The 24298-nt window shown below is 40.0% G+C and overlaps 1 protein-coding gene across 1 annotated transcript in view; it reads right to left on the bottom strand.

Annotated features, from left to right (window-relative positions):
- Positions 1-14286: 14286 nt before the first annotated feature.
- The window catches only part of SHISA5 (shisa family member 5), a 35622-nt gene continuing 25610 nt past the window's right edge, over positions 14287-24298 (bottom strand). The window contains exons 4-6 of the mRNA XM_015822337.1: positions 20201-20316; positions 18976-19188; positions 14287-17111 (exon numbers count right to left, since the gene is read on the bottom strand). Coding sequence (XP_015677823.1) covers positions 17038-17111; positions 18976-19188; positions 20201-20316 — 403 coding nt within the window. The 3' untranslated portion in view covers positions 14287-17037. The remainder of the gene's footprint in view (positions 17112-18975; positions 19189-20200; positions 20317-24298) is intronic.

The raw sequence follows: 24298 nt of genomic DNA on the forward strand, positions 1-24298 counted from the left end.
CAGTACTTGTTCAGTGGACTACACTGCTGGTAAGATGTTTCCTTCATCTACCACTACCAAAATTGAGCCCAAACATTTCTGTTGCTAAGTGAGACAGTTGTTAGGTGAGTGTTGCCTAATAATAATAATAATAATAATAATAATAATAATAATAATAATAATAATAATAATAATAATAATAATAATAATAATAATAATAGTTGGAAGGGACCTTGGAGGTCATCTAGTCCAAAACCCTATACCATTTCAGACAAATGGCTGTCCAGTCTCTTCTAAAAACTTCCAGTGTTGGAGCATTCACTGCTTCTGGAGGCAGGTTGTTCCACTGGTTAATTGTTCTAACTGTCAGGAAATTTCTCCTTAGTTCTAGGTTGCTTCTCTCTTTGGTTAGTTTCCATCCATTGCTTCTTGTCCTGCCTTCAGATGCTTTGGAGAATAGCCTGACTCCCTCTTCTTTGTGGCAGCCCCTGAGATATTGGAACACTGCTATCATGTCCCCCCTTGTCCTTCTCTTTGTTAAACTAGACATACCCAATTCCAGCAACCGTTCCTTATATGTTTTAGCCTCCAGTCCCCTAATCATCTTTGTTGCTCTTCTCTGTACTCTTTCTAGAGTCTCAACATCTTTTTTACTTCGTGGTGACCAAAACTGGATGCAGTATTCTAAATGTGGCCTTATCAAGGCATTGTAAAGTGGTATTAACACTTCATGTGATCTTGATTCTATCCCTCTATTAATGCAACCTAGCATTGTGTTGACTTTTTTGGCAGCTGCAGCACACTGCTGGCTCATATTTAAGTGATTGTCCAGTAGGACTCCGAGGTCCCTCTCACAGTTGCTACAGATGGTTCTGTGCCTGAATAGAATGGAGGATATTGTGTTGGGTAGACTGAACTTCCCTGTGGCTATATTGTCCCAGGATGCTCAAGGTATGGCCACAGCAGGAGCTGAAGCTGTCGCCATGACAGTTCTAAAGAAAAGGAGGACCCAGGATGCAATCAGTGCAGAAAGGAATAATTATTAACATCTGTTTTCTGCTAATAAATGTACTGATTTAACATGCAAGTATAACAAATATAATACACATATAAAACAGCATACAGTCATTATGAGAAATATATCGGCATTTTCCTATCCAATTTATACAGAAATACTAGAAGAAGCTCCTATCCAAAGGAGTTCTCACTTGGAAATGGCCTGAATTTGCCCCCCACATATTTACTTACAATGAAATTTGAAACCCAATTTCACTCAAGTGCAGTTTTAACAGGGCTCTAGCCTTAATAATAATAATAATAATAATAATAATAATAATAATAATAATAATAATAATAATAATAATAATAATAATAATAATAATAATAATAATAAAGTTGGAAGGGACCTTGGAGGTCATCGAGTCCAACCCCCTGCCCAGGCAGGAACCCTACACCACTTCAGACAACTGGCTGTCCAGTCTCTTCTTAAAAACTTCCAGTGTTGGAGCATTCACCACTTCTGGAGGCAGGTTGTTCCATTGGTTAATTGTTCTAACTGTCAGGAAGTTTCTCCTTAGTTCTAGGTTGCTTCTCTCCTTGATCAGTTTCCACCCATTGCTTCTCGTCCTGCCTTCAGGCACCTTGGAGAATAGCTTGACTCCCTCTTCTTTGTGGCAGTCCCTGAGATATTGGAACACTGCTATCATGTCCCCCCTCGTCCTTCTCTTCGTTAAACTAGACATACCCAGTTCCAGCAACCGTTCCTTATATGTTTTAGTCTCCACTCCCCTAATCATCTTTGTTGCTCTTCTCTGTACTCTTTCTAGAGTCTCAGCATCTTTTTTACATCGTGGTGACCAAAACTGGATGCAGTATTCCAAGTGTGGCCTTACTAAGGCATTGTAAAGTGGTATTAATACTTCACGTGATCTTGATACATCTTTTTCTAGAGACTTATCTTATATTGGCACCGTGAAACTCTAAACCAGGGGTAGTCAATCTTGGCTCTTTTATGACTCGTGGACTTCAACTCCCAGAATTCCTGAGCCAGCACAGCTGGCTCAGGAATTCTGGGAGTTGAAGTCCACTAGTCATAAAAGAGCCAAGATTGACTACCCCTGCTCTAAACAGTCAAGTGGATCAGAGTCATTCATCTCCCTCCCACTCAATCTCCCTCTATTGATGGTATGAAGTGTTGATGGGGACAGTCTGAAGTCAAAGTGTAACTAGATTTATCTGGATGAAATTACTGAGCTCTTTGTTATTGGAAATCTTGAACAATCAAGTTTCCTAATCTGGTTTGCATCTGTTTCATATACTGTTTGTCAATAAGACAAGGCTGCGGGCCTGGAGGACAGTAATTGGAGGAAGCATTCATTCTTTTGATTTTAGAACATCTGAGTACAACTTTGAGAATACTCTTTGCCAGTATTCAATTTAATCAATTTAATCATTTGGTCAAGGTTAACATAAAAACAAGAACAAAACCTCAGCAAAACAGAAATGGTCTCTCAATGGCACCATACCGAAAATTTCAATTTCAATCACCATCTATGGATATAGTTTTCTATTGTTCATACTAAACTAAATGGGCCCAGTAACTGAGATGAGAATGGCTAAAAACTGAGAGTAAAACCATTGTATCGTTTGAAACTAAGACATTGTTCCTAATCAAAGCTAAATGGCAGGAGTCTGGAAAATGATTTACTTGACAGATGTCAGCCCCCATCTAGTTTTAATATGGCAGAATTTAGCAATATGTAAGGAGGTGCCATCTGAATGATCTGAAAGGAGAGGTTGTATGTAATAAGGTGCCACGTGTCTGGGATATTTTGCTATATGAGAGCCAATGAAATGAGCTGCCTGAAATAGAATAAGACATAAACACAATAGATTGTACAGTGTTTGTGCACAAACACTTAATTGGACAGCATAGAGTATTTATTTCTACCTGCCTTCTAGATTCTAGAACAATAGTTGGCAGAGCATGAAGCTGAGCTGATGAAGCTCAGTTGGAAACTGACATAGAATTTAAATATCCCACAGGTCTGAGTGAGGAAGATCAACTATTTAAGGCAACATCTTAGAAAAAATAATAGAGGATGCTTACACTTAGGTGACTTCCCCACCCACCCCACCACCCACCCCACAGCATTTTGCAATACATACAACACCATGACCAGGTTAGGGAGATAACTGTAGTCACAACAAACAAGCTGAAAACTGCAAACAGGAATATTATAATCACTTGTGAGTGTCCTTGACTGTGTAAACGTTTTGGTAATTTGCTCCCTCCTCCCTGATGTCCTGTGCTTGGATTAAATGCAGAAAAATGAAGAATTCATGAGGAAACTTCCAAGTGGCCTTTTCATACCAGAACTGAGAAGCTTCAAAAGAAGGAAGGAAAGATGTATAGCAGGAAATACAATAACAATGTCAATTAATAGATCATCTGCAACAATGGAGCAAGTTTAAACAAATTCTAAAGCTTTCTGATAAATGAGGCAAGTATCAGGAACTCAGATGATAAATTGTAGGTCATATTAATTTAGATTATTTCAACTAAATAATTTCTCATTGAAAATTTTTCAGCTGAAAACAAGCACAACACAAAATTCTCATGAGATAATCTTTAAGTAATTCTAAACTAAAGAACAGAGATTTTCTTTACAGCTTTAGAAGCTTCTGGATTTCTGTTAAATAACTTTCAGTAAAATAGTTTTGAATGGAATGTTTGGAAAGCTAAATTGTGAATTAATGAGTCATTGTTTCCATTCTAGCCATTATTTGCATTCCATGGTCAGTGGATTCAAATAAACTGTTTACAGATGTAATGGCTGTTCTTTTTGAATAGTTATTTTGCATGCCCCAGTGTTCAAAATATGTGTTTATGTGAACTCTGTTTGGCTAAGAGTTAAACAAATATGACTAAATTATAGCATAGATTCTACAACTGCCATATTTAGAACAGCATAAGGAATTCTCACTGTTCACACCATATTAGTTTAAGAGGAAATACAGAATGAGCTTCTTTTTTGTCACCCACATAAGATTTTAGCCAGCTTCTGCCTCCCAATTCCTCTTTTTTCCTTTCATAACTCTAGTCATTTTCATTAAATAACAAAATTTACCCCATTTTGAAAGATGTATGATAATAATAATAATAATAATAATAATAATAATAATAATAATAATAATAATAATAATAATAATAATAATAATATAGTTGGAAGGGACCTTGGAGGTCATCAAGTCCAACCCCTGCTCAGGCAGGTAACCCTATACCATTTCGGACAAATGACTGTCCAGTTTCTTCTTAAAAACTTCCAGTGTTGGAGCATTCACCGCGTCTGGAGGCAGGTTGTTCCACTGGTTAATTGTTCTAACTGTCAGAAAGTTTCTCCTTAGTTCTAGGTTGCTTCTCTCTTTGGTTAGTTTCCATCCGTTGCTTCTTGTCCTGCCTTCAGGCGCTTTGGAAAATAGCTTGACTCCCTCTTCTTTGTGGCAGCCCCTGAGATATTGGAACACTGCTATCATGTCCCCCCTCATCCTTCTCTTTGTTAAACTAGACATACCCAGTTCCAGCAACCGTTCCTTATATGTTTTAGTCTCCAGTCCCCTAATCATTTTTGTTGCTCTTCTCTGTACTCTTTCTAGAGTCTCAACATCTTTTTTACATTGTGGTGACCAAAACTGGATGCAGTATTCCAAGTGTGGTTTTACCAAGGCATTGTAAAGTGGTATTAATACTTCACGTGATCTTGATTCTATCCCTCTNTTAATGCAGCCTAGCACTGTGTTGGCTTTTTTGGCAGCTGCAGCACACTGCTGGCTCATATTTAAATGATTGTCCACTAGGACTCTGAGATCCCTCTCACAGTTACTACTATTGAGCAAGGTACCCCCTATACTATACCTGTACATTTGGTTTTTCTTGCCTAAATGTAGAACCTTACTTTTTTTCACCATTGAATTTCATTTTGTTAGATAGCGCCCAGTGTTCATGTCTGTCCAGATCCTCCTGTATCCTAAGCCTGTCTTCTGGAGTGTTGGCTACTCCTGCCAGCTTGGTGTCATCTGCAAATTTGATGAATTCCCCATTTATCCCCTCGTCCAAATCGTTGATTAAGATGTTGAAGAGCACTGGGCCCAGAACAGAGCCCTGGGGCACCCCACTACACACTTCCCTCCATGTAGATGTGGTTCCATTGAGGACCACACGCTGAGTACGGCCAGTCAGCCAGCTATGGATCCATCTGGTGGTGATGCTGTCTAACCCACATTTTTCTATCTTATCAAGTAGTAGATTGTGATCTACTTTGTCAAATGCCATACTGAAGTCCAAATAAATTATATCCACAGCATTCCTCTGGTCCACTAATTTTGTCACTTGGTCAAAGAATGCAATAAGATTTGTCTGGCATGGTCTGTTTTTGACAAACCTGTGTTGGCTTTTAGTAATGACTTTATTTGCCTGTAGGTGTTCGCTGATTTGTTGTTTGATTATCTTTTCCAGAATCTTCCCAGGTATTGAGGTCAGGCTGATAGGTCTGTAATTTCCTGGATCCAATTTTTTTCCTTTTTTGAAAATGGGAACTACATCAGCTCTTTTCCAGTCCTCGGGTAGTTCCCCAGTGCTCCAGGATCTTTGAAAAATATAGTTCAGTGGTTCTGAGATCACATCTGCCAGTTCCTTGAGAACCTTGGGGTGTAATCCATCTGGTCCTGGTGATTTGAACTCGTCTAGGCTGGACAGATGCTCACTTACCATTTTCTTGCCTATCTTAACTTGTATTTCTATTCTATTTTTTATGGCACTATTTTTGATAGGTTGGTCTGTTTTTTCCCTTTGTGTAAAGACAGATGCGAAAAACGAGTTAAATAGTTCTGCTTTCTCCCTGTTGCTTGTCACCGTCTTGCCACTTTCACCCACTAATGGACCAATCATTTCCTTCACTTTTTTCTCGTTTTTTACATGTTGAAAGAAGCTTTTTTTGTTATTTTTGACTTTGGTCACAAGCCTTAGTTCATTTTGAGCCTTAGCTTTCCTCACTTCATCTTTGCAGGCTTGGGCTATTTGCTGATATTCTGACTTAGTTATGTGCCCCTCTTTCCACTTTCTATACTTGTCCTTTTTATCTTTCAATTTATCAGAGAGTTCTTTATGCAGCCATGCTGGTTTCTTTTGAGAACTGTTATTTTCCTCTTTGTTGGTATTGTGCTAGACTGGGCTTTTATTATCTCACTTTTCAAAATTTCCCAAGTTTTTTGAGTTGTTTTCCCCTGGAGGATTCTCATCCATGGAATCCTTCCCAAACCCTCTCTAAGTTTATTGAAATTAGCTCTCTTGAAGTCCAAGACTCTAGTTTGACTGTGTTCTATTGCTTGTGCTTCCATAATGTTGAATTCCAATATTGCATGATCACTTCTTCCCAAGGTTCCTATGGCTTCAACACCTTCTATTGTTTCATCTCTCTTAGTGAGAATTAGACCCAAAATGGCTAATACCCTAGTTCCCTTCTCTACTTTTTGGGAGACAAAGTTATCTGCTAGGCTACTCCTTGTAACATTCAAAATAGTATTAATGGGGAAATTTGTAGCCAACTTTGATTACTTCCTATCCAGAACTTAGAATGCTCTTAAAGGTGCCACAGGGAAATCCACCACACAATGGGAAAAACAAAAATACGATCATTTTACTAATGGAATGAACACATCATTCCAAACACTATTGGGGGAGATCAAATAAGTTTCCAACCATGCAATTCTGGAATGTTTAATCAGAGCAAATCTATCTGGAACTATTGTTACAAATAGAACCCCTCCATCCGCCAGTGTTGCTTTCAAGCTGGTTGGGCTGAAGCAACAGTGTTTGGGAGTTGTGAAAAAGTAGAAAGCAAGGGATACAGTTGAAACTGGAAGCATCTCTCTGCCTGAGCAAATAGGGGACCCCAATAATACTTCACATGACATGGCACACCTGCAATTTCTTCTGTTAATTTTGTCCCTCCCTTTCCTTGGACTTTCAGAGCCTAATTCATCCCATTATATATTTTAATCCACTCATGCAAGTAGTGCCACATATATAACCTCTTTTGCTGAGAGTTACACTAACTGTTAGAAGTTCTGTTGGAGAATAATATGTATTTGTCAGCAAGCACTTGTCAGAAATTCCTCAGATGTATCTATATCAGGCAATTATGGACAGATAATGAAATTGCTAGATTTCTGCCAGAACTGGTGAATCTACAATTAGAAGAATTCTCAAACATCAGTGGAAAGTGAAAGCTTCTCCTGTGGTTAAATTCCTTTGTATCTAAGCTACAGCGATCTAGTTGAGAAAAATGCTACTGTGAAAAATGCTGCTATTGTCTACATTATTCTGTTTGCCATTTTAGTTGGAAGTAGCTTCATGCATGTTAAAAAAGCAAAGAATTTAGCATGAGTTCATTTTAAATTATAGAGCTTCAATGAATCTACTAGATCAGGGGTGTCAAACTCAATTTCATTGAGGGCCGCATCAGCATTGCGTTTGCCCTCAGGGGGCCGGGTGGGTGCGGCCAGGGTGGGTGCAGCCTACTGGGTGGGTGTGGATGGAGTGGGTGTGGCCTATTGGGTGGGCATGGCCAGCTCTACATCGTTCACGTCAAGGGTGCCTGTGGGGGCCTGGGCAGGAGTGGGACAGATCTGAGGGTCTCTGGCAGAAAGGGGTGGGACCGGGGCAAGTGCCAAGGCATGGTCCATTTCTTCATTCCTCACAAAGGATGACACCTCCCCAGCATGCACCCAGGAGGCGGGGCCGACACAGCAGGGGCTGGTTCCTCGCTGTTTCTAGACGGCCTTGTGGAGCTAAGACTGAATGTGTTTCAGCATAGATGGCCACCACAAAATTGTACATTGGCTCCCGGCCGGCCTGGGCCAGGGCCAAGGCAGTGGGGGCCGTTCCCTCACTGTTTCCAGGATGGCTCCGCAGGCCACATGAAACCACTTCGCGGGCCGCATCTGGCCCCTGGGCCTTGTGTTTGACATGTCTGTACTAGATAATACTGTGCTTCCCCGAAATAAGACCCAACCAGAAAACAAACCCATACATGATTTTTCAGGATGCTCGTAATATAAGCACTACCCCAAAAATAAGTCCCAGTTAAGATCATTAACCAGATGGACGCATTTTGTACGTCCATTGCAACACACAACAGATGTATTGAATTATAAAATATTAATTAGTCTGTCTTTGCTTGCCTGCAACTGCAATGAAACAAGCAGCCACGCGGCACGCCTGGCAGGCCGGTTCCCATGACTCCCTCCATGTCTCTGCCTCCACCTGCTGCTGGTGCTGCTCCCATGAGGCAAGGCAGGTGGCAGGGCAGGGGCGGTACCACACCTGAGTGCTTGATCCTCACCATCCACCCTTGCCCTCCAGCTCCACTGCACACACAGGACGAGCCTCCCACCCGCCACCTCACCTGTGACAGCCTCAGCGAAGGGCAGGGAGCCCCCATCCCCAAGAAGCAGCCAGGACTCCCCTCCCTGCTCCGCCCACCCAAGCCCAGCCCTGGAGCTGCCCCACGCACCCTGTACCCGCACGCCTTAGGGCCCTGCAGCCAGGCCATCACCCCTGATTTAATGGTAGATTTAATGGGAATAATATTTTGACCCTGAGACAAGATGAGTGCAAAAACAAAGAGCTATTCTGTCGAGTTCAAGAAAGGAACAAGAATCTTATGGCTTTCTGCAAAGAGAAGCAGCTGGATCTTCGAATGGTCCAAAAATGGCGAGCAGAGTATGATAACCTCAGTCAACAGGTGGACTAGGGAAATGCTAAGAAGCGCAAGTGTGGCTCAGGTCGGCAACCATTATTTTCTGAACTGGAAGACAGCATCTGTGAATGGATTGCTGACAGGAGAGCAAAGGCTTTGGTTGTGCGAAGGGCTGATATTCAAGCACTTGCCCTTGCAATGGCACCACAGTTAGAAATATCCCCAGAATTCAAAGCATCTCAACTCTGGCTGGATGGCTTCCTTCAGCGATATGAACTGTCTCTAAGAAGATCAACAACACTGTTCAAACTGGAAGATACTGAACTTATTAAATGTGCACTTGCATTCAAGCCCTTTGTTGATGGCATCGATTTTTCTAAATACCAACTCTCCAACATGATTACCATGGATGAAACTGCAGTGTTTATGGGCCAAGGATCTCAAATGACAATTGATCAAAGGGGTGCCTCATCAATCTACATTCCCTCCACTGGTTTCGAAAGTGCACGTGTTACCAGCATTTTGGCAATTCATCTGGATGGAAAGAAAGCCCCACCTCTAATCATCACTCAGGGCAAGAAAGATAAGCTTGAACGTGTTTCAGGCATTTATGTTCTTGAAACTGAAGAAGCCTGGTGCACACAAGCAGTTATAAGGAAGTAGGTCGATTTAATGCTGCCACTTGTTTTGTGAGGTGGCCAAAGAGATCTGCTAGTCTGTGATTCAGCCAGCACTCACTGCACTAAAGACACGAAGAACTTCCTTGCAGAGAGAAGAATAGATCAAATAATGATTCCCACAGGAATGCCTGCCTCCAGACTTTTGATATTGCAATAAACAAGGACCATTTGCACATGGAAATCAATGACTACATTTAAAATAGAATGGAGAGAAATCAGTGTGGAAACTTTGAAAGCCTAGCCTGTCAGAGGGCCTGACCTGGGTGAAGAATTCATGGGATAAAATCACTGACAGCTGTGTTGCCAATGCACTACAAGCATGGCTACATGGACAAGAAGTGCTCATTTAAGGAGAGCTCTATTGCTGGACATGAGAGATTGGGGCCAATGGTTCTACAAGAAATGGAGTTGCAAGAAATTCAGAACGGAATTTGGGATTTGGAGAGTTATGATGACGTTCCAGAAGAAGATGGCATGATTGTATTTGAATAAATGTAGATTGTTGTACATCAGATGTGCTGTGCTTGTTCTCCTTGCCCAGGCTGGGCTTCCCAGGCTGGGGGGGGGGCTCCTGCTGGACGGGGCTGCTGCTGCTGCTGCTGCGAGGTGAGGCAAGGGAAGGCAGGTGGTGGGGCGGAGGGGGGCTGGCTTCTGGGCCTCAAGGTGCAGAGGTGTGGGGTGCATGGGGCAGCTCTGGGGCTGGGCTCAGGCAGGGCAAAGCAGGGAGGTGAGTTCCAGCTGCCTCTTGGATTAATTTGATAATCAGATAGGTATATTGTGTGAATGCAGCTGTATAAAGAAAAACATATTTTGGCTATAGTTTTGCTTGTGAAATACTTTTGGTAATATCCTGCTAGTCAAAGTTAACATAGTAAAAAAAAATTTTTTAAATCAATCAGCTTCTCTTTTCTCATTAAGCAGATTGGTTTCTTAATGGCATCAAAGATCAAAAGTCAGATTCTTTTGAATCTCCTTCCCAGCATGGTGGAATAATTAAAAAGAATTATTTTTTCTTTTTCCTTTTGATAATGGAGGCTGGAACTCTAGCAATTGGGTGGAAAAAAAAACAGGGATTTATCAACATTTTCTCTATAAGTAACCATTGATGGTAATCAGATCCCTTTCTAATTCTTCTTGCTGTCAGACTTGATAAATGCTATTCTGACTCTTCTCTCTAATTTTCCACAGCAGTTTTCCCCATTTTAATTTCATAAATAAGTTAGTGTTGGTAAAAAAAAAAATTCAGTCCAGAGCAGAAACCGTGGTGATGTTTTTTGTATTAAAAGATTCTAAGGAGGGAGGATTTTGAAAAGTACATCTCAAGTTCTGGGTGCAGAGTCTTCTCCAACCTGGACCACAATTCCAATATGCGAGGGTGTTGTTGCCAAAACTGGGTCTTAGCTTGGTGTCGAAGCCAATTAATTACACCAAACCCGAGGTATGGAAAAACAGACTTTTATTTTGGTACCAAGGAATAAAAGTCACCTCAGCTTTGAAAGCTACCGAGGCGTCCGTTTACAGTTTTACAGCAGTTTTTATAGCCAAAGGTGATTTTCATATACCCCTCTGCCCACCCAATACATCCCTTTTCCCTCCCTCCCCCAATAATAAATGCATAACATATAATATTGATTGGTCACCTGGATTGCAGCCCTCTAAAGCTTTCTAGCTTGCTATGCAAAATAGCTAAATGTCAGGCGACCTTTGCCCTCCTTAGGTCACGGGGAATATTGCAAAGCTTCTAATTTCCTGTGGCCAGCAATGTGGTTTTAACATTTCTTGTAAATGAAGCTCAGCATCCTGGCTAAGTGGTTAAATCTGTGATTCTGTCTCGTTTCATTGTCCCTGCACCCCCCCCAATCCCCCGCAGCCTCCTAATATGTCAACTGTTAGCAAGCTTGTCTGCAAAACCCTCAGTGAGCAGAAAGGAAAAAAGCTGTTAAAAAAAAGTTGTTTAAGAGTAAATGTTTCTTCTCAGACTTCATCTTCCTCACGCCCATCTCCATCACAACCACACCTGGGTCCTGTCTCCACATATGACCCTTCTTCTGATCCCCAGGGCCTCATTTGCACGTACATTCTTTCATTTGACCCTTCAAGGCGAAACCATCGTTTTCTAAAGTCTTACAAGAAATGTTAATGACTAGTAGAAAGGTTCTTTTTTGATTCAATTTTCATTGGGGAAGAAGGAACAGAGATTAAGCAAGCTAAGACTTGGAGATAAGGTGGCCTTCACAGTTGGCAGGACTCAGCAACCCCTTGTTGAAGATGGTGAAGGCAGCAGGAGGAATCAAGTTAATATTATCCTTCCTAAAAAGGGCCCTGAGATGGGATGTTCTCAGGCTACTCAAAGTAGAGGTGTGGTAGAAATGATGGGTGATGTTAGCATTTGAGGATTAGGTGATTGAAGACAGAGGAAGCTGCAGGCAAAAGGAGTGAGGGAAGGAGGGGGACAAATGAGAAAAACTTTGAAGTTGCTCCAAGACGAAAGGAGTGAAATACAGGAAGGAAAAAACAATAGCAGGAGACAGTAGCAGAAACAGTGAAAACAAAATCTGTCTTCCTTCAACTTGCAGGCAGATCGGATAGCGCTGATGGAAGCTATTGTATCTTCCTTGGAATCTGCCAAAAAGGGCATCTGAAAAGAGACATGGAGCGACGAAAAAGGAGTGTCTCCAGTCTCTACCTTCCTGCTTAGCCATATGCCCCACCTGCTCCCCAATATATTCTTGCTATAAAGTCCATAATTCAGGGCTATCTAGGGTTATTAAAAACAACATGATTGGTGCCTCAGTTAAGCACCTATAAAAGGGGTAGAGCTTTGATTATAAAGTGGTAGCCACCACCTTGGCCTTTTTTATTGCCCTCTGCAGATGCTCCTGGCTTTGTAGCTGCAGAATCAATACATTTTATCTCCAATCAGCAGGTAGTTTTTGTAGGTAATTCAGTAATTTAGTTACAATGATGCTTGGCTGGTCTGAAAAACAATAAAGACACACCCTAAACCGTTAAAAAAAGAAAAAAAAGTATAATTTGTGTTTTTTCCATATATGAAAGGGCTTATTGTTCTGCACATTATGCAATCCTACTCAAGATTCATGTACTGGATCAGACTAGCCAAATTATAGCTCTATAAGGGTCATTATAAGGTCAGGAACAGACCCCAGATTTGAACCTATTTTACGTGCTAAATCATAAGGAAGTTATCTTTTTTTCTCATTAGTTTGACTTTTTTTTTAACAGGCTTACTACTGAAAGCTCTATATTTCATCTTTATTGGAAGTTCACAATGAAAGTGAGGAAAACAAATGTTTTGTAATACTAAATGGATAACATACTAAAAGAACATACTTTTCTTGTTGAGGAATGCAATGTGTAAAAAGAACAATAGTGAAATATTAAAGTTTAGGTTTAAGATGATGTTGAGCACTTGCTCAAAATTTTCTTCCCTAATCATTTTTTTCAACTCGAGTTCTTTTGGTGATTGGAACATATTTGCACACATTATTAACACAATCCATTAATTTTACCTGGCTTTTTATTCCTTAAATTTTTCATATCCCTTTTTTCATTTCTCATTAACTCCATCCATATTTTTCTCAGGTTGCCCCCTTCCTCTTAAACCATTTCTTCTTCCTTCTGTATTTGTTCTGCAATTCAGTCCGCCTTCTTTCCCCGTTTGATCAAACCACCTCCTTTTTTAGGGGCCATGTTTTGATACAATCCACATTCATTTAGATCCTACTTGATACTGTCTTTGTTTCCACTCACCCCACCTCTTTCAAAATTTATTGTGTGTCTCTTCACACCCCAAACTCTCACTTCCTCAGGAGTACAGAAATGTTCACACAGCTGTGTCACCTATAACTAAATCAATGTTTTATTGCCATCCAAAGGAAAGGCCAGGAGAACAGACTGCTTTAGGTATGGAGGTTCAGCTGCAGGATGGTGGGACACTCTGATTTAATGACTTTGGGAGGTAAACAGCCAGGAGAAAACTCAGACGTTATTGTCAATACCTGAGATAAGAAATGGGAGAGGCCACCATAGTAAAGGAAAAGGACTAGCTAGACGCAGTGTTTCTCAACCTTGACAATTTTAAGGCATGTGGACTTCAACTCCCAGAATTCCACAGCCAGCATTGCTGGCTGTGGAATTCTGGGAGTTGAAGTCCAGATGCCTTAAAATTGTCAAGGTTGAGAAACACTGAGCTAGAGGGAGGGAAGTTTAAGTAGGTTAAGGCTTAATTTCTTATATTTTCTCTCCTATTCTGGAAACAATACTCTACTTCATACTACTGCATTAGTACAGAAATCAGTGCCAGAATAAAACCCCTCATTTGAGGGGTTATTGGTACTTTCTGAGTTTGCTTGTTTTCTTGCAGATGTTTCATTACCCAAACTAGGTAACATCATCAGTGCTAACATCTGCAAGAAAACAAGCAAGCTCAGAGAGCACCAAGGATCCCTCATGTCAACCCTGAGCTACAAATATTTTCCTTTATTAATCCCTCATTTGTTTAACTACTCTCTTTCTCTCTGTATATCTGTATCTGCTCCTATCCTGAGTCACGTTCCAACATACTGAAACACAATAGAATACTCAATAAAAACTATTTTAGAGGCACAGAAGAAGCTGGAAGTTGGGCTTTGTTGTATCTTCCTATCATAAGACTGCTCACAATTAGAGGTCACATGAAAAAAGAGCCACCACCAGGAAAAAGAAATCTTAGTCCCATTGAAATGTGTGGGAACGTTTAATTAAAACGAATATAAGATTAAGTGTATGTAAAACCCTAACCCTAACATTTAATTCAAGGATGCAAACACTTTTAATCTAAGCCAAATTCAAGTCATTTAAAAGCAATGTGTATTTTAAATGGTCTGATTTATTAGAAATATCCACAAATATGCTAGCCTTTTTCTGAATGTATTTTCTTTACCAGAAGCAACAACATGTAAAGGAAATTTTTTATTAAAAACAAAATCAAGATTCGGAACAAAAATATCACAGTACATTAATATTGTACAATAGCTATGGTGGCACAAGTTACAAAAATTTGAAAAAGGCACTTTAAAAGTTCACAATAAAAAAGGATAAACTAAAATCTTCTCTTCTTCAACAAAGAATGCAGCATTTTAATTGAGACACTACATGTGCCACTTGTTACAATCCTTCATACAAGTACTGTGAATTGTAACAGGACCCACTTCTAGCAGTAGAAAGTTCCATTAAAGAAACACCTTCTATTATAAATTTTACATAAACAAATACTTTTGAGAAATTCTGTTATAGTTGTGAATTACTGAAATCTTGCCAGTGTTAACTGTGATTTCACATATTACAATGATTAGAAACTAACCTCAGCATATATAGCCTAAATAAGGAAACAAAAGCAGCTCGAGGCAAGCAGGCAAACGGCCGTCAGCAAAATAATACTATGATTCCATAATACAGCACAGGGATAGAGAGAGAGGTATTCTTTCTGAGACCGTATGTGGAAGTAAAACCATAGACTGAGTCATGCTGGGATAAAACCTGAAGCTTGCTGAAATAAGATATCTCTAATGGGTAGGAATAAGGGGGGCAAACTCTTTCAGACTTACAGGTCATCCTCGTCTTACAACTGGTTGCAAAAAAAGTCATAAAATCATATGATATCCTGCTTTACAACCATCATGACTTGCGATCATAAATGGCAGACTTCATTATGGTTGTAAGTTGAGAACTACAATAGTGGAGCTGAACATAAGCTGCAGAAATCAGCCATTTTCTCTTTCCTATGCACAAAGAAGTATTCCATTATCCACATACATAACTTTTGATTTTCTGATATCCTTTCATTTTTCTGTAACATAATGTAGTCCACTTTTCTCAGATGAGTGCACTTTATTGTGTTGGATTATAATTTACAGTATATCCAGCAAGCATGGCCGTAAACCAACATATCTCAAGATTAGTGCTATGGAAAAGACTGATACAACCTATTAATGCAGAGGAGATACTACATTTTTTGAAGAGAAACGTTCCTGTGTAAGTTTACTGTAAAGTCCCCCTTCATATTAAATGAAAGCTCTACAGAATTCAGTCTTAATTATTCTGCAAGTATCTTAAATAGAAAAATGGAACTGAAACTGGGAGCTTTAGAAGACACAAAGGTGACAAATATTCTTCAAACACCAAGACTACAATCCTATAACTACGGAAAACTATTAGCAGTAGAAAAAAAAGCTCCCAAACCATGTATCTCTTGGCTGGTATTTCTGAACAGGGACTACAGTTCTCAGAACTTAACTAATCTCATAGTCTGGTTTTATAAGCTGCACTGATTTATTTTGGGTTCTGTATCACTTTATTTGGAGCAAAGTTGTTTTCCTTTGGATTGCTTTAACTATGCAGAGATTGGGAGCCATCTCTTTTTTCCTGGGGTGTTAGCCCAGGGTTAGGCTTTCTTCCTTATCAAATTAGTTCCATATTACTATGTAAAGAGTTTTGAAATGTTTCCACTTTCATACAAGTGTCTAGGATGCCAAATTCAATACAGATAATGTTTGTTTCAAGACAGAAATTCATCTCTCTTTTTCTCTCCTTAAGTAGTTGAAAAATTACTTTCAACTGAGAAATGGATTGTTCTGAAATGGCAGCAAAACATCCATTTAAAATGAAATATTACTGTGATATTTCCTCCTTCTAATAATATGCTCAGGCTAATGAGACTCTAATCAAAACAAATACAGCCTAAATCAAAACTATATATATGCCTATAGGAAATAGATTGTCAGTTAGATAAGAAAAATGGTTAATGTGGGGAGGAATGAAATGTCCCATTTAAATAGCATAGAGCAGGGCTATGTAATTTAACATCCCTCCGGCTGGATTTAAATTCCCAGCAGCCTCTGGATGCTAAGGGCAAGGGATTCTGGGAACTACAGATAAAAAAAGCAGAAGAGGTCACTACATTATTTATCTTTGTTTGGTCCGAGTCCGGGTCTTCTTTCATAAGAACACAACGTGCTGTAATATTTTGTTGCAGAACACAGAAAGCTGATAAATGATCCCATTCAACAATCTCCATGCAACAGAGAATTCAAAAGATTTTTTTGGTATAGTGATAAAATTCCAATGAAATTCAAATATTTGCACTGTGATACTGAATGGCTGTGCAAGTGCTGCATAATGGATAAAAACAAGGGAATTATTGAACAACATGCCCCATTTCTTGCTAAAGAGCTATTTCCCTATTATTTATAAAACATTGTTTCACAGCAGATGTTACTCTTCCCTGGAGTAGAGATTAGCCGATTCTAAATTGATTTTGATGAAATAATGACAAAATAATTCCACAAATGATTGTTCCTAGTTAATCCAATTATATTTTTGATGTTTACTTTTTAGGTTCTTTCTTAGATTCACCACTATTTTCTTTTTTTTTTTTTTACAAAAAAATCATATTTTAATTGCTTGAATTTCTTGCACGTCTCAATGCACTGTAAATAAAATTGTCTAAACTGTGACCCATCCCTCCAAACAGATATGTTGGAATAATATCTTCAGAAATAACTCCTTGTGAAAAAGGCAATTTGAAGAGGCTTCCACAGAGACACACAGCAAAAGTCCATTTAATAGGAAGCCTTTGGAGGATCCATATATGCTGGATTATAAGGAGGTTGAGCTGAAGGAGCTGAGGCACCAGCTGTAAAAGAAACAAACAGACAAGCACAGCAGGTTAGTGGCTGTCTACAGTTTTTCTTTTTATAATTATTTCTGCATATTTTTTAGATTTTCATCACAAGAGCTAGTGTCCATATTGTTATGAAATCAAGAAAGTGTCTATGTAGATTCTCAGTCATCCAGGTATGGTGGTCCCAAAAGTGCTTTTTTCAGAAGGCGACTGGACTTTGTTTTTTCTTTGAAGACGTTTTGCTTCTCATCCAAGAAGCTTCTTGGATGAGAAGTGAAACATCTTCAAAGAAAAAACAAGAAAGTCCAGTCGCCTCCTGAAAAAAGCACCTTTGGGAAATCAAGGAAAGTCTCTAACTTGATCTGTAGGTTCTGAAAATTATATCGCAGAATGAAGCGTATTAAAGTGAATTAATGTCCATGGGGAACGTTTGTTCTTCCGTCATAGTAAACAATACAAACACGTTGCTTGGAGCACTCTGTAAGATGTCTGTATGGAAGCCTTATTCCTATAGTAGGAAAAGAAGCCTTCCTTGTTGGGCCAAAATGTCTCCCTAATCTCCATCTAGCTCTCCTTCTCTACTGAGTTAATTGCCTGCTGTACAACAACACTCCTTCTATAGAGATAGTCTTCGAATTACAACCACTTGTTTAGCAACTGTTTGAAGTTATAACAGCACTGAAAAAAGTGACTTACAACTCACCCTTGAATTTATGACTCTCACAGAATACCCAAGTTCACACAATCAAAATTCGGACATTTGGTAACTAGCATGTATTTATGACGGCTGCAGCATCCTGGGGCCATATGATCAACCATTTGTGACCTTCCCAGCCAGTTTCCAACAATGGGGGGAAACATTCACTTAACAACTGTAGTGTTTCACTTAACAACTGTGGCAAAAATCATAAAATTGGATGTGACTCACTTAACAATAGCCTGCTTAGCAATGGAAATCATGGCCCCTATTGTGGTCAAAAGTTGAAGACAACTTGCATCTGAAATGTTAGGTTGTTGCTTCTTTCTTCTGCACCACATCTGTATTACCCTATGGAGATTTATAGGCAAAGTGGTCTCTCTCTGATGAACATTGCGTAGGAAATGATATTGCTGGGCCTCTTCAAATCCTTGAAGGGGGCTTCGCTTTGATGAAATACAAGCAAAGTACCTCCTTGAAGATCTTTCATGAAGCAAAGCTTACTTTATGGGAAAAGACTAAGAGAAGTCATCCTCTGCAGTGCTGGTCAAAGTCCTTCTAGACTGGGATCTCTCAGCAAACACTGTAGAAAGACTATGGAGTGCACCAAACCAATCCTGCAGCATGAATCGAAGCAATCTGCCCTAAAGCCCCATCCTCATAAACCAAAGATCTTCCAGGCAGAGCAGTATCTGCTGAATTCTGCACCATGCATCTGTTTCTTTTTTTCTTTCTAGCACAGTGGTTCTCAACCTGTGGGTCGGGACCCCATTTGGGGTCGATCGACCATTTCATGGGGGTCGCCAAGCAAGGCTGTCTGCCATTTTTTTTGTCTGCCATTTTTTCCCCCTTTTCCAGCTGGTGCCTTACCTCCCTTGGGCTGGGCCAGCTGGTGGTTGGCCTGCTCCGTCTCTGCCGCTTGCCAGCTATGCCTCGGCCGGCGCAGGGGGCGGAACCATGCATGCACGGCGCTCCCGGGCAGGGAAAGTCCTCAACTTATGACCGGTTGGGTAGTCCTCGACTTATGACCGGTTTAGTCCTCGACTTACGACCAGTTTAGTCCTCGACTTACGACCGGTTTAGTCCTCGACTTACGACTGGTTGGGGTCGCGGCATTAAAAAGGTTGAGAACCACTGTTCTAGCAGTTTTAGTACCCCTCTCCCCTCTTCTTTCCTTACCTGCCACAGTTTCCTGGTATGGTGGTGGCCTTATAGGCTGTGTAGGATAGGGCGGAGGGTACTGGGTTGGGTAGGGTGCTGCTGGCATTCCAGGTTGGGGCTGTACCGGCAATGGATTGTATCCTTGGTATGCTCCTGCGGCATAAGCAACTGGAACCCCAGGCTGTTGAGGGTAAGGCACCTGCATCACAGTTGTGGATGTGGTGACAATAGCTGTAAAACACAAGAAGGGTGTTTAGAAAGGAATCAGTACAGGAATGTGATCGTTAGGTGTCAGGGCATTTATGTGGTTACTAGGAGTAGAATATGACTGGATGGCACATAACCAATTGATCAATCACAGTGTAATGGTATGTGGGAAAGACCTTAGGAGATTGGGGTGAAGCGATGATGCCTAGGGACTGATCAGGTAAGAGGCAGCACAGTCTGCAGCTGGATAGTGAGCAGAGCAAGAAGCTCAGAAGGGACTTTCCCTGCTTTCTCAGGCTGTAAAGACGACGGCAGAATTGTACTTTCAGATTTGCAGATTCTGTTAATGTTTCTTTACAACAAAATAGAATTAGCTTATATGTTTCCTGTCCCGGTTTACCTGGTAAGGCTGACTCAGGGCAGGAAGGAAACTCAACTATTTCCCTTCTTCTGCTGGTTTTATAACTTGGCCACTATTTTTCAAATAAGTTTTGAGCTTTCTCCATAGGCAAGAGGTAGAAAAAGAAACTTATCATTCCTCCCACCAGAAATGTTACTTCTGCTAAGAGGCACACCAAGAGAAGATGTCTGATCTTCTAGTATCTTCTGTCCCACACCTGCTGCTTTGCCCAGATACTTAGAAGCTGTAAGCCAACCTTTCCATCCTTATTCAAGACTACAATGCCCATAATTCCCTATAAGTATGGTCACTGGAATCTCCCAGCTCCTGGGGATTTCTGAGAATGATAGTCCTAGGTTAAGTAAAGTCACAGTAAGACTGAACCCCCTTAAGTTTGTCACTCGTGCAGATAACCAAAGAAAACAGCATCTCTGATGACTGAGGTAAGTGTCCATTCCTGGTTCAGCCTCTGATCTAACGTTAGTTACATTTTAAATAAGTGACTTTTCATCTATTTTAAAGACAGCATTTCTGGGAGGCATTCTGCTGTGATCGCTTTTCCCCCCAGTGTGCTCAACAACAGCACTCACAGTTTCCCTCAAACAGAGCAACAATTCAGCCAGGGAGGATACTTACGCTGCGGTCTCCTTCGGCAGGCTTTATACAGGCAGCAACATGAGCAGGTGAAGCAGAGAATGATGGCTACTACAAACACGACGAATATTGAAATGCCAATTGCTATAAATGTCCCACTGAAAAACATTGAGAATGCAAGTTGTCCAAGTTAAAGGCTTCAGAAAGTAATACATTTATACCAAGAGCATTTTGCTAGTCTAAAGGCAAACAAAAATGGGAACCAGGTTAGGATCGAAATGCAGGATTTGGGCATGGCTAATCTCCATCAAGTCAAACTTTCAGAGAGATAGTTTTGTTAGTTTACTGCCACGGAGAAGAAAAAAAAATCAAGTAGGCAGGCTGGAAGGCACAAAAGGAGTTTCCCCTCTTTTAAAAGTATACCACATAGAAGTCAGGCATGTTAAAAAAGCGGGAAAAGAGGTGAGGCTCATCTGCATAATCATATCCACCATTTTGACTTCTTTTTACACCACTTTTTTTACTTGTCTACTGCTACATCAATCAACAACTTTGACGCAGCCAGATGTTGCAGACTACAAATCTGATCATCCCCAGCCACTGCACAGGGATTACAGAACATGCTGCCCTAAACAACTGGATAGAACAAGGTTGCCACCTCGGCTACGAGCTTCTCCAAAATAAGCCTTACTAAATATTTCAGTCTACATAGTCACATTTATTTTGTTAAATCTAGACAATATATCTTTTTCTGGAGACCACAAAACCTTTGGTTAGTTTAAGTCCATGACGTTAACTTTACCGAAAACAATTATAAAGAAGCAAATAAAGAATTTTACTTCGAGGACTTTACATGCACGACGGACTAAAAAAAAAAAAAAAGTTAACGGAAATTCAAGGTTACGATTCAGAAATGCTTATTCACAAGGTAATATTTATGATTTCCCTTTACAAAAGAAAAACTGCATTCCAGTGAAGTGTGAACTCCACATGCAAATAAAATCTTTAATGATTTCATCCTGGTCTTAGTCTCTAATTTACTATGTTATTTATTGGTTAGATTTTTATCCCTTTATTACTTCAGAAGAAACTTAAGCCTAAGACTCCTTCCTCCTCCTATTTTCCCCACATCTACAACCCTGTGAGGTGAGGTGAGCAGAGGGTGTCTCAGTAGCCCAAAGTCACCGGGCAGGCTTTTGTGTAGCATGCAAATAAAAGCATGCAGCAGTTCGGTCTATTGTTTAATTAAAATCACAGTCATCTGGTTTAAACACTAGACCAAACTGCTGCATGCTTTTATTTTTAGCCTTTGCTTTCTGCACGTAAATGAAACACTCTCATCTCTTTCCTTGGGGGGAGGGGGTTGTTGCTCAGACTTCACGCACTTTACACTCAGACCAAATTGTTCCCCAGTGTGTCCTTTTCACAGGCTGATTGCTCCTACACTGGCTTGGCTCATGTTCATTTGACCTCTTAACTTCTGATGCTGTTACCTCTGGTAATATAGTCTTGCTGGCAACTGAGTTTATACAAACGCCAGTGCTTCAAGGAAAGTAAGGTCAGACAAGGCAGGGATCCCAAGAATTCTGCTTCACTGCTGGGGTACACATTAACTAAATCAGGGAAGCTTGTCCAAAACTTTGTCTTTTTTTAAGGACAAGATGGTCAAGGGAGGGCTATTCTGTCTCTTGAGTCTCTGTCACATATTCTACTTTTCTAGGGCTAAGCAACCATTATCCCCTTCCCTCCTCCTCCTCCTCCTCCTCCTCCTCCTCCTCCTCCTCAAGACTTAATGTGAAAAATATTTGCATATGGTTTTTGCAGTGCTGACAAATCCTTCAGCAAGGACATCTTACAAAAGCATAGCCAATGGTGAAAAAAATAAGGTCAGAAGCCTGGCTTGGGTTTTTATTCCAAAAATGGTATAACTTTAAGATAAATTTAATAAATATATAGATATGAATGGCTTTGGAGTGTGACATTGGTTTGTAAGTACAGGAAGCATTCTTTGGGGATAATAGTTCTCCAAAATCTCATGGCCCCATGTTCTAGTCTACAACGGAAATAATACACCTATAATGTTATTTTTTTTAAAAAAACAAAACAAAATCGAGTTGTGACTGCTTATTTCACAATAAATAATAATTGCATGTGGTCCTCAGTGTATGTCTAAGGCACGTTTGATATTTTTTTCTCCCGTAGGAACAATATTTATCCTGCCAATTCTAGATGATTCTGGGATATAGTATGTGGAATACAAACTGGCTCCAAATGATTTGTGTGATCAGGAGAGATCTTTATGGCTATGCTCCCCAGGTTTTTATAACTTAACCAATAATTTAATATTTAAAATTTTCAATCTATTCTAAATTCAGGACTAGTGATTGTAAATACCTTTATCCATACAATGCAGAGACAAAGGAGAACATCCTGTCATGATCAATCTCATGGTAAACCAGACTAAAATGTTAAGACCGACCTAAATCAATGAAGTGAATTAATGGTTAGTTTTATATGGAATGGGCAAACACAAAGAGATCTCCTTTAAAGCTACATTTTTTATACGATGGTGGTACTTTCAATTTTCCAGACTTTAATCTGCATCATATGACATACTTATTCAGATCAGTACCAAGTAATGGCATGACAATGTTAACAATAACATTATTAGAATTAAAATCAAAGTTACTCTTTTGTGCCTTATTGGATAGTTAGTATCTGGCACTCTTTGAAATCCTAGCAAATTCTTGGTTCCAACTATATAGGGAATTTAATGCTACTGCTAACCTTTAAGGTAATTAGACACACAGTATTTAGACAGTATTGGGTTAGAAATTAAATGTGAGATTGTGATCTAGAACAAGCCTATTTAATATGGCAGGAAAAATATTTGGGGTGGTGGTGCAGAGTAAATGGGGACGGTTATACTTAATTGTATTAAAATTTTCCAAAAGAAATATGATTTACCTAAAGGAGAAACCAGGAAATGGAAATTGTGATTCTAGTCCTGCCTTTCGCATGAAGTCATCTAGGATACTTTCTCACAGCTCTAGGAAAAAAGCTACGACAAACCTTTTCCAAAAATCTTGCCAAGAAAACAGCATGGATTTGTCTGGGCATCCACCAGGAATGAAGACTAACTTGAAGATGTACACATGTGTAAAAGCTGAACAGCGATATATATATAGTACCAAATATATACTACCTGGTTTATGGTGTGCTACATATGATACCAAATATATAAATCGGGGGGGGGGGCTGTGAGATGGGTATTTTGTTATGTAGAATACTGGTTTTTCTCCTGAAGATTTATTTTTATTTGTAACCATGTTGTTTTTAGCTGTTTTAATTGTTTTAACTGTCACTCAACTTCACATTTGTGAGATGGATGACTATATAACTTATATAACTGATACTAAATATCTACATTCATACAAATTATTACATTTTTTGTTTGATCTGGATGCTTCAGCAGCTAACAAACATCCATCTAGTTTAAATATATTTTTTTAAAGAGGGTAAGTGAGGAATCTCACACTATCAAACTTTACAAAAATAAATTTGGAATGAAGAACTGGAGTTGGTTATATTAACAAATCAATGCTTTTAATGAATATTGAATGTTCTTATGGCCTATTATTGGACTCCTCAACTGATTTTTTAAAATCTGATTATGATCCTTATTTTGGAGATCTAATAAAACTTGAAGGCGCTTGTTGTGTATGTATCCAATTATGTCCACTGGCAGTTGCTTTTTGGTTAAACCTTAAAGCTCAGGTGGACCAAATTCTTGGAAGAAACTAAAGGTTTAAAGTGTTAATATATTGTTAAATTATATCCCCCAAATGCTGATTTTTAAAAAAATTTACAAGCTTTGGTTATATATTCCTTGGGCACAGAGAAGTATGGAACCAGAGACAAGTCATGGGGGGTGGGGGGTAAACAGCGGCGGATTTCCGCACAGGCGCAGGAGGCGCGCGCCTGGGGCCTCCACATTTCAGGGGCCTCCACGGCGGTGATCAGATCAGGCGCCCGATTCCTAGGTTTGCTGACCTCCCTCCCTCCCCAGACCCCGCGCGAAATTTCCTCCTCCATCAGCCTCGGCTACCGACGACGCTCGGCCTCACCCTGAAATCAGCG

The sequence above is a fragment of the Protobothrops mucrosquamatus genome, unplaced genomic scaffold (assembly GCF_001527695.2).
Source record: "Protobothrops mucrosquamatus isolate PMUCROS unplaced genomic scaffold, P.Mucros_1.0 scaffold1526, whole genome shotgun sequence".
Classification (NCBI taxonomy): domain Eukaryota; kingdom Metazoa; phylum Chordata; class Lepidosauria; order Squamata; family Viperidae; genus Protobothrops; species Protobothrops mucrosquamatus.